Source organism: Pseudonaja textilis, chromosome 3 (genome assembly GCF_049901715.1).
Source record: "Pseudonaja textilis isolate UNSWEBS1 chromosome 3, rPseTex1.2, whole genome shotgun sequence".
Taxonomy (NCBI): domain Eukaryota; kingdom Metazoa; phylum Chordata; class Lepidosauria; order Squamata; family Elapidae; genus Pseudonaja; species Pseudonaja textilis.
The window spans coordinates 170207474-170218387 of record NC_141992.1 but is presented as its reverse complement, the minus strand read 5'-3'; the positions used below and the strand labels follow the sequence as shown (position 1 = coordinate 170218387).

Sequence of the window (10914 nt, the reverse complement as noted above, 5' to 3'; positions counted from 1 at the left end):
CATTTATGAATAATCCAAATATTTAATGAGAAAGCAAGTTGCATGTGTCAGTGAAGGCACCGTTATTGTTTCAGTCATTTCTAAAAGTCAGTTATTTAAATGTTGGGCAATGATTATAACCGTGTGCCCTCCTATGGCGACAAGTATGGCTACAGTCTTTTAAAAGTCAAACTGCACAGGCTGTTTGGTGGTGGGTGAGTTAGACTCAGATTGTGTTTTCTGACTACAAAAGGTTCACTTGGCTCTTGACAGGTTTGTCAGGAGCTGCTCTCCCCAAAAATGCTACTTAAAAACAGGACAAAAGTGGGATGATTTTATTTTCATCTTTAATCAATATTAAATACAATTAATAGGATGATCCACCTATGCTTTTTATTCTCGGAGACTGCCTGGATAAGTCCCTGGATTGGACATGACAGAATGGAAGAAAAAATGTTTATTATTTTTCTCTTCTATAACATTAAATACTACAATTTGCTAACAATTATTGAGAGTCACATGCATGCCTTGAATCTTTGAACAGACACAATATTCACATACACAAGTTCTTTAACCTGGAGTGGGATGATAGCAAATGATGGATAAATTACATGGCATGTTAATCCAGATATGCATAAAAAGAATACTCAACATTACTTTCCAATTCATTTTCCTACAAAAAAGGGAAGGAATTTTTACCAGTTGTTCAAATCAATATGTCTGTATATGTTTTAATCACATTTTAACTACGTTCAATGTATGTATAGGCCATCTAATGCCATCATGACTCTAGGCAGGTATAAGATAATTTAAAACAATGAAGTACAAAACAATACAGAAAACAATTATCCAGTAAAAATAGTACAAGACTACTAAACCCATCTTCTGTAAGAGGTGTACCATTCACTCCACCCAAGGCCTCGGGGAAGAGCTCTCAAAGAGCTCATTTGAATAAACACAGGGTGGAGGATCATATAGATTTCAGGAGAGATATCATATCAAGATACAGGTACTGTAACACATTACTCCTTTTTCATGAGTCACAACAGATGTCACTGTTTAATCAAAGGACCCAGAACATTCCAACTTTGTTGCATCATATGAGATGAGTAGAAACACCATCAAAGGGAGAGTTATAAGGGATAATGAATGAGGCTCTATCACATGAGCAGGTCTGGAATCCACGTTATCAAATCACGGCAATTGTTTAATCAAAATTCAACACCATGATCAGACGGAGCTCTAGTGTATGTGCACTAAAAATTATTTCAGTAACCACTATTTTGTTTACCATGTGTCCCTTCAATACAACCAGTAGAGGGATAAAACATTAAAACAAAGTCAGTGTTCAGTGCTATAGCAGATGCACTATGTACACAATCCCTGGGATTTAGAAATCTGGCTTGAACAGTCCTGTCTGAATCCATGGATAACCATTGCCAATCAAAGTAAATAGGATTAAGCTAACGGAACAAGGAAGCTTTCTAGATGCCAACAAAATCCACCTAAAGCAAAAAATGGCAAACGTGGCTGCCTAGATACTGTTAAACCACAATTGTTGTCATTCCTTATCATTGGCCATAAATTGATGGAAGTTGGACCTCAGCACCATTTGTTCATTTCAAGCTTAATGAAAGCTTGACAAAGTAAGTTTTATTTATTCTTCACTTTTTAATGGGAGGGAAAAGAAAACAGATGTCTGTGTTGCTCTCTTGGTCTTTATGTTATACAGCTATGCTATAAGAATTATATAGCATCCTCAAAAAAAAAAAACCCTCTTGATGTATCCCTTTTGTGGGGTGAGTCAGTTGTGAATCACCATTTTTGCAGATGGAAAATGGAAACAGCAACTCTTGGTTCAGAGTGAAATAAAACAGGATAACATAGCAAGAAGATTCAAAATATAAAATTTAGAACACAGGAAATATCTTGATGGCCCTACATAAAATCACATACAAAGTCTTTGTTGTACATCTTTGCAATTCAAGGTCCATAATTTGGGATGCATTGCATATTTGGGTTGCAAAGCTCCAGACAATTACTAGAAGGCAGTCTAGAGACCAAAAGTTAAGTCCTGCCATCTGTGGTCATCTAACATTTTTGAATTCTTACTCTGTCAGCCTGATTGAGCAGCTTCTTATGTGGTAATTTTGGAGATTTTTGTCTTGCCATTCTTTCCAGTATTATACTATTGTAGTGTATTCATATTAAGCACAAATAGTTGCTGGTTATTGGTTACCAGCCTGAGATATACACACATACAAAAAATAATTAAATGTACACTTTGGAAACAAGAGCACGGATACATTTCATTTATCAGAAACATTGACTTGCAAGAAGGCAAAGTCAAACACTTTGGAGAGAAAGGATTGATTGCAAACATAGGTATTCTACATTTTAAAAAAATCTATTGAAAATTCTTTTTGAAGCTAAACCTGCATCTATATATTTCAGACTACCTAACCATATTTTATGAACCCAATTCATGTGGTCAATTTATGGCTCATGACAAGATTGGATTAATTTAAGAAAGCAAAACCTCATACAATGGCATATAGCTGGCTTTGCTAAGCAGACGTCAGACCTCATTAATATTTGTGTAGGAGTCTACCAGAAAAATTTCAGGACTGTGGGCTGAACTAAGGCTTCCCCCATTAATAAAAAATATTGTGGAAAAACAGAATGGCGAACCTCTTCTGTATCATTGCCAAAGAACCCAACACAGACATGTAGGCATCTGAAATAAAGCATGTATTTGTATTTTGCACTTTGTAAACTAATGAAAAACTATTTTGCATGAACACAGGCATATTCTCATTGTGGCTCAAATTTTTACAAGGGTGGCAGATAGAAAGCTAAAGCTAACCCTGAACATGTGTTTCTCCAAACTTATGACACTTTCTGTCTGTTGACATTACAATTCTCAGAATTCCAAACACAATCAAAGAATTCTGGTAACTGAAGCCTTTTCAGACCTGGAAGGATTGATGGGTTAGGGAGGGGATTCCAAAATATTTTCAAAATAAGAAATGAGGACATGTAATATCAATGCTATTATGCTGTCTTTAGAAATATTCAGCCTCCAAATTTGTTGGACTTTCAGATCATTTTTGCATAAGAGTGGTCGTTCACATGTTCTGTTGTTCGTGTTGGAGCACCGGCAGCATGATGTGGAATTGGGGAAGTCTTCTGTTTCACCATCATAGTTGGATCATTTTCTAAAGCCTCTGCAGTTCTCTGGCACTGCTCCACTGCCCTCCATTACAGGGAAGCATGTCCTATTACATTGGTCAACTTCAGGCAACGGATGGACATGGTTTGGTTCCAATGGAGCTTAGGGTTGTTCCTGAGAGTCTGCTACACAGTCTGATCAAGACTGTTGTGGCTACCTGGAATGAAAGGGTGGTGAAACTTCTTGATCAAATTGTGCACAAGAAGCCTTTCCCCACCCCAAGATCTAGAACCCTCTTTGGTTTCCAAAATAGTTGGAAAGAAATAAAGCAGGTGGAGAAAGGCTTGGATTGCCACAAGTAGACAATGTGATGCAAATCTAACCAAACACAAGCAAGACCTGCTATTAGAGCCTCCCTTGTGTGGGGAAGGGCAGCCATTTTCCCCTGCCTTTATTGCATCCATGGATGCCTTCTTCGTGAGGTCCTGAATCCTGGACAGGATGGCTTGAGGTTCACCTATAAGTTACACTGAAGAATTCCCAAGGCATCTGATAGATAAATTTGATCTAAACTGAATTTTGTCTGTAGCAGGTCTTGCAGATGTGACTGAGGTGAGGCCCTGAGGTGAGTTCAATTATCTGGAAAGAAATTGATCCTGTTGGACCTGATGAAATGGACAGGGCTCTGAAGGCTGTTCACTCAGCCACCTCTGTGTTACATCTGTGCCTCTCCTGATTGGCTAAGGCCTCCTGAGAGGTGACTTATGGTTGTGGCTTGATGGAAGTTAATTACTTTTTAAGACCAGAGTTGGTGCCACCATCTCTTAAGGCAGTGATGGTCCATCCTTCTTCAAGATACCATTACTTTGTCCAGTATTCAATCTTTTCTTTTTGGGGAAGGCTGTGGAGAATGTGGCTGTGCAGCAGCTTTGAACAATTCTGAAAGAAGTGGATTGTTTGGACACCTTTCCGTCAGGATTCTGGCCCTCCTGGGATGGGATTGAGATGGCATTGGCTATACTCTTGGATTATCTCTAGTAAGGGCAACATGGGGACAGTATATCTGTCATTTCTTTTCTTGACTCCTCAATGGCTTTCAATGTCATAGAACGTGGTATCCTTCTGGACTATCTGTCCATCATGGGTTTCTGATGTCTTCAATATTGCTTCTTGATGGAGTGGCACTACCACTCAAAGAGGTTTATGACCCTTGGTTATGGCTCCTGCTAAATGGCAGGTGGAGCCTTTAGCTGGGTGGTGGGGGTATGCCCTGCTTCAGCTGGTGTGCCTGTTGCAACTTTACTAGAATGTCACAACCTTACAACAGTGCCTCGTGCCCTCACTATAGTTTGTCCCATCCTGCAGGGCAGCTATGCAACAGGACTCAGTAAAGGGATACAATATAATTGTATTAGAAAATACAGTACTAGCACTTAGTTTTATATATTGCTTCATATGCTTTACAACACTCTTTGAGCTGTTTACAAATATCAGCATATTACCCCCAACAATCTGGCTCCTCATTTTACCAACCTTGGAAAGATGGAAGGTTGAATCAATCTTGAGCCGGTCAGGATCGAATTCCTACTGTGGGGCAGAGTTAGCCTGCAATACTGTAATCTCACCACTATACCACCAGGGCTCCTTGTATCAGAAAATATGTCCCAAAGATGCTTTTTCTTATGAGAAGTGAAATGTCTTCAAAGAAAAATCAGAAAGTCCAGTTGCTCCTTCAAAAAACACCTTTGGGACAACCATGACCTTGATGATTGAGAATCTCCATAGACAATCAAAAGATATGCCACCAAAGTGGGCAAAGTAAATACTTACAATTTGTTCCCCACTGGTATATAGGAAAGAATGTATTTTTATGGTGGATGGGAAGACTTTTTTCATGTAAATATGCACCCAGTTATGGACCAACCACAGAGTACTATTTAGCTGAGGCGCTGGGACTGTCTGTGTGTAGAGTTATGATTGTCATTCTCTGTCAGTATTGCAACTCACTACAGGCTAAAGATATCCCTTCTGTAGAATTCTGGTACCTTAAATAATTAGCATTACCTGCTTACGCCCAATTTCATTTCAATTCTGAGATCACATTCTATTGTGAAGAGGGAATTTCAGTGGTTGCAACTTCTTAGACAAATTCCTACATCAGCACAACTATTAAAAGTGTAACTGCACTTTTTTTTTTCATCTAGCTTCTTGAACCAGATGATATGCAGACAGAATCAGTCATGAAAATAAAACTCCCACTTGTTCAGTCAAAAACAGCACATACTATATACTCAAGTGATGCGTTCTTTCTACTGAAAATTTAGCCTGTAAGAAAAATCTTATACGCACACATGCACACTGCTCAGGCTCTTCAATGATGACCCGTTGTTTTTTCTTTTGTTTTTTTAAACCCAGAGTTTCTTAATCCTCTTACTTGATTTGAACCATGAACTAATATGACTGGTTCACAAACCTGCAGCACAACTAATCAGTCACATTTTAATCTCCCAGCTAATCTCGGCCTTTCACTCTCTCTGTCTTTCACACACACACAAACACACGGAAGCAAGCCCCATTATAAACTATAAGGCTTGTTTCCACATTCCACGCGGATGTTACTAGCAGTTGAGTTAGGTCAGCAGGCTCCAAGGACTGCAAATCCAAGGACTGCAAATATCTTGGAAATATACAGAAATGTCTTAAGTATGCTTTCTGTTTTTATTAGCCAGCAAGTGCTTGACAGAGAAAAAATAATGTGGCAGAATTGTCATCACCATTAAATACATTCATACATTAAATCGCTGTTTTCAGTTAGCTTTAAGACAAACACATTCTGTGTGGGGTATTTTTTTTTTTTTTACAAACACATTCTGCATGGGGTATTTTTTGGAGTTTTGTTTATTTAAATAGATCAGGCACAAAACCAAGGAGAAATTCCCGAGGGAGCATCTGTTGTTGTTTGGATTAGTGTGAAACACGATTTGACAACAACATCTTCACATTAAAGCTTGGGTTGCAAAACAACATTAAAGGCACTACCATTCATCCCACTAGCTAATCATCTGGAAACGTTACTATTCCCCACAGGCAAGAAGATCTTTTCACAGAACCTCGGACATTTTCGATCGCCAGACATCTCTTTAGTCTGGGGGAAGCGAAAGCTTGGCTACCTATAACCCAGCCTCACAAGGCGTCTCTTGCTTAAAGTTTAACCCCACCAGCTTGCTGGCCAACACTCCCAGGATTCCCAGCCCAGGGGGGCTGTCCGGCGAGCCTCCAGCAGAGGAAAAGTGTACTAACAACAGCAGGAGCGCCGCGAACGTCGGGATCTCCCGGGACCCACATATGCTAAAAAACGGAGTAAACGCCCGCCCGCCTGACTCCGCGAACTCTTTTAACATCCTTCCGGCATGCTCCTAGGAGTCTGCGCATGACGAGGGGCGGGAGGGAAGGACAAGGTTTCTATGGCACCAGCCGACAAACAGGAGTCGCTCCAGCCAGCGCGGGAGGGCTTTTTTCCCACCGAGCCGCAGCTGCAGGTTCCCCTTTCGAGAAAGAGGTGAGGTAGGTGGGGGACTTTGTGGCTGCTGGGCGTTTTCCAAGGAGGCAGAGTGAAAAGCCGAACCTCCCAAATCTGCTCAGGTTTCCTTGAGCATCGTTTTTGTCCTATATGGTTTAGGACAGGGGTCTCCAACCTTAGTGACTTTAAGCCTGGTGGACTTCAACTCCCAGAATTCCCCAGCCAGCAAAGCTGGGGAATTCTGGGAGTTGAAGTCCACCAGGCTTAAAGTCACTAAGGTTGGAGACCCCTGGTTTAGGAAGTGGGCATCAGGAGACAAGATGTGTTTCTGGGGTTTGATGCTGAAACTGACCTGGGGTGATTGAGAGATTCACATTCCGGTCTAGCTACGGGGAAGAGTCGTTTGTTCCCACCTCTTGCCTCAGTTTCTCAACTGGAGAAGGAATGATTTGAGTTTGGCGCTTCCAAAACCAGAAAGGAAGGACCATGATTCTTGTGCGAGTGTAGTGACCTCGACAAGGCTGGAGAGCCATTTGGCCTCCTGAATCAGTTCAGGACACGCAAGCTCAGAAGTGTGAAGCGACAGGAGGGAAAATGGGTGGACTCTGTAAAAAGGTGGTTGGGTCATCAACCTCCAAACTGGATATTGTTGTCTCTTTTCCTCTGTACCAATATGGCAATCGCACTTGGACTTACATATCATGTCACAGTGCTTTACAGCCCTTTCTAAGAGTCAGCATATTGCCCCCAACAATACCCACTTACTGTACTTATCCATTTACTCTCCAGTCTTCACTTTGAGAATGACTCTAGTCTGGTGCTCCAGAGCTGAGCCAGCACATCTGTTTCTTAGACTTGGGACTTCTTTCTTCCCCTTGCTCTCTTTTTGCAATAGTTTGAGAAAAATCCTGGAGAATTTGAAATCTTGCCTGGTTCCCCTAAAGATTTTAGCTAATTTTAGTTTGGGATTCTTTCTGAACTAGCATTGCTATGATTGCTTTCTATGTAACGGAATAATTGGGTTTCGAATACTGAGACAAAAATGAATGACTGAGGTATAAAATATTAACACTGGATTGCTAGAGAGATGATTGACAGCCTGATCCAATCCGTGTCTCTGGGAGTTGAAAGTCCTTTTAAGATTATAAGAAGGGCCCTGCAGGATCATGGCTATCTAATCCAGCATTCGGTGTCACATAACAGATAATGAGGTGCATTTAGGAGTCTCAGGCAGGAAAGGCAGAGCAGAGCAATAGGTTCCTATTCCTGAGCAAGTTAAATGCTACCATACACAAATAATCTTCTCTAAATATACAGTACTTCTCTAATCAAGGGCTTAGTCATCAACAAAATATTAATGAATGTAGCAGACATGCATCATGAAATTCTATGAAATACAAAATGAACGTAGTAAAAGAACATCAGCCTTGTACAAACTTAGTGTTAAGACAAATCATAAGAAAGATTCAACTCAGGCTATTTGGCCGTAATTAAACCCTTGGGCAGATCCAATTTTAAACTTAAGCAGCATATGCACTTCAGTCTTCTACATATCTATTCAGAAGAATGCCTTTGCTTAGGCCCCATCAATCAGGCAGGTAAATCTAGTGGGAGCAGGGAAGAATGCCTGCTGTGTTAGGTGCTTTCACTCTGGAATAATATTCCCTTACCCAAGGGATTTGAATGGCTCCTATCCTGAGGATGTTGCATGAAGCTATTAAAGACCTGGTTATTCTCCCAGGCTTGGGGCAGGATATGTTGAGCCCCTATTGAATGTGGAAGGGATGGGGTTGGTTACTTTGTTCATCTGTCTCTGTCTGTCTGTCTGTCTTTGTCTGTCTGTCTCTGTCTGTCTGTCTGTCTGTCTGTCTCTCTCTCTCTCTCTCTCTCTCTCTCTCTGTGTGTGTCTCTGTGTCTCTCTGCCTCTCTCTCTGTCTCTCTCTCCAGTGTATCTGTCTGTCTGTCTGTCTGTCTGTCTGTCTATCATCTACTTATTCTATCTGTCTGTCTGTCTATCATTAACATCTACTGATCTGTTGATCTGCCACTCATGATACCTTTTTTATTATTTGTCTATGTTTTACTTTTTTCCTTTTGTTCAATCTTGTTCAATTTTCAGGGACTATCTAGACAAGTCTCTGCAGTTTTCTTGACAAGTGGTTTGCTATTGCCTGCTTCCTAGGGCTAAGAGAGACTGACTGGCTCAAGGTTACCCAGCTAGCTTTGTGCCTAAGGCGGATCTAGAACTTGGGGGCTCCTGGTTTCTAGCCTGATTCCTTAACTACTACACCAAACTGCCTTTCATTTTTACTTTACTTTTACTTTATAATTAAAAATGCTCTATAAATTGCATAAATGTATAAAAAATAATGTTATGTATATAAGAAAAGATAAGGCAGTATTCATTTGGAAGCTTTGAAAAAACTTCATTGGTTTCCTGATACAAAAAAGATGAAAATGGTTACTGATACATTAATGTATGTTTGCACTTTCTTTTTAGTGAGATGAATGCCATCAATTCATTTGAAGCTGAATACATAAGGAATCTGCAAAAACAAATCTGCTTACTAGAATATGAGACAGCTTATCTATATCCTTTTAAAATAATGCAATTTTATTATTTTATTTCCAGATGGGCTAATCTAATTTCTTAACTGAGTTCCCAGAGGAAATATGAAGTTTTTAACCCCTTGTGGAAGGTCAGCAGGGTTGGGCCATCTGAATCTTGAGGAGTATGTGTTCCAAAGGACAGGCACCACAACAGAGAAATCATGTCAGATGGCATTGTGTCATGGAGAGGACCTGAAGCATGCCTAGTTTGTCAGACTTCATGGGATGGGCAGACATAACTTTTTTTTTATTTGTTTGTCAAACATGTTCAAGATAACAAGTATAAATATGAACATAAACAGGAACAAAAGAAGTAAATACAGGTGAGGACAGTAAGACAGGGACGGTAGGTATGCTGGTGCGCTTATGCACACCCCTTTAAGGACCTCTTAAGAATGGGGTGATGTCCACGGTAGACAGTTTGAGGTCTAGGGCATTCCAGGCATTGACCACTCTGTTACTAAAGTCGTATTTTCTGCAGTCGAGTTTGGAGCGGTTTACCTTGAGTTTGTATCAGTTGTTTGCCCATGTATTAGGTAGGGGATCCCACAAATAACATGGCCTTGTGCTATAATGGTTTTTGTAGGTAATAATATGTACCTTGAATTGCACCCAGAGCCTGCAGAAATAGTGTAATAGCAATGTTACATTGGTGCCTTTATCCATATTAGTTTCTTCTGGACCAATTGTAACTTCTGGATGGTATTCAAAGGTAGCCCCATGTGCTGAGTGTTGCAATAGTCCAAGTGGAAGGTAATGAAAATATGGGCAACCATGAGCAAAGCCTCCTGATCATGGAAGAGATTCTACTGGCATACAATATATAGTTGTAGAAAGGTCCTTTTGACCACTACTGCCACCTCTTCTTTTAACAGGAGCCACAACTCAAAATCACCGCCAGATTGCACATCAGTTCTGTCTGAAGGGAATAGAATCTCATCTAGAAGTAAATAGAGAAAGTCTTCAGATCCATGGGGCCTAAAACCCAGAGCCGCTCAGTCTTGTTTAGATTAAGCAAAACGTGTTTCTCCCCATCCAGATATCTATAACCTCCAGATACTGGAAAAATAAATGTCAGCTGGGGAAGAGATACAACGTTGATGATACTTAACCTCATATTGATGGCTGGACTTGCCTACTGGTTGCATGTATATTAAATAGGAGCAGAGAGAGAAGAACCTTAAGAAACCCTGCAAATCTGCAGTCTATGGCTAGATCTCTTTTCTCCATCAAAATCGCCTGGAAACTCAACTGAAGAACGGAGACTGTTGCAACACTTTGCCCCTATTCTCAACCCTCAAAAACTGACCCAGAAAAGTACCGTGGCTGTTACATGTGTTCTATTGGATTCACTCTTCAGGTGGTGTTTGGGGTATCTCTTCTGCTGCTTCATCTCAGGAAGCATTAGAGAAGTTTCATGAGCTGAGGGTGCACACATGTGCTATCTGGTCACAGGTGGTTGACACCCCCTTACTCCGGACAGTGACTACAACCTCACTCAAACCACTTATTAGAGACTTAGGAATAGTCTCAAATTTCCCCTGGGTCCCAATAAACTGCATCTAGCACCTGTGATGCACCAATTGAATAGCTCTTTCCTGTGGTGGGAACAGAGACCTTCAAAGTCAACTTT

General features: G+C 40.6%; 1 protein-coding gene across 3 annotated transcripts in view; it reads left to right on the top strand.

Moving 5' to 3' along the window:
• Positions 1–6295: 6295 nt before the first annotated feature.
• Positions 6296–10914, top strand: part of LOC113439951 (uncharacterized) — a 19301-nt gene continuing 14682 nt past the window's right edge. Inside the window, exons 1-2 of one of the 3 annotated variants that reach the window (XM_087931449.1) lie at positions 6297–6715; positions 9172–9261. In XM_087931449.1, coding sequence (XP_087787575.1) covers positions 6582–6715; positions 9172–9261 — 224 coding nt within the window. In that variant the 5' untranslated portion in view covers positions 6297–6581. Of the gene's footprint in view, positions 6716–9171; positions 9262–10914 lie in introns of all 3 variants that reach the window. The other 2 variants (XM_087931448.1, XM_087931447.1) reach the window with 2 other exon arrangements.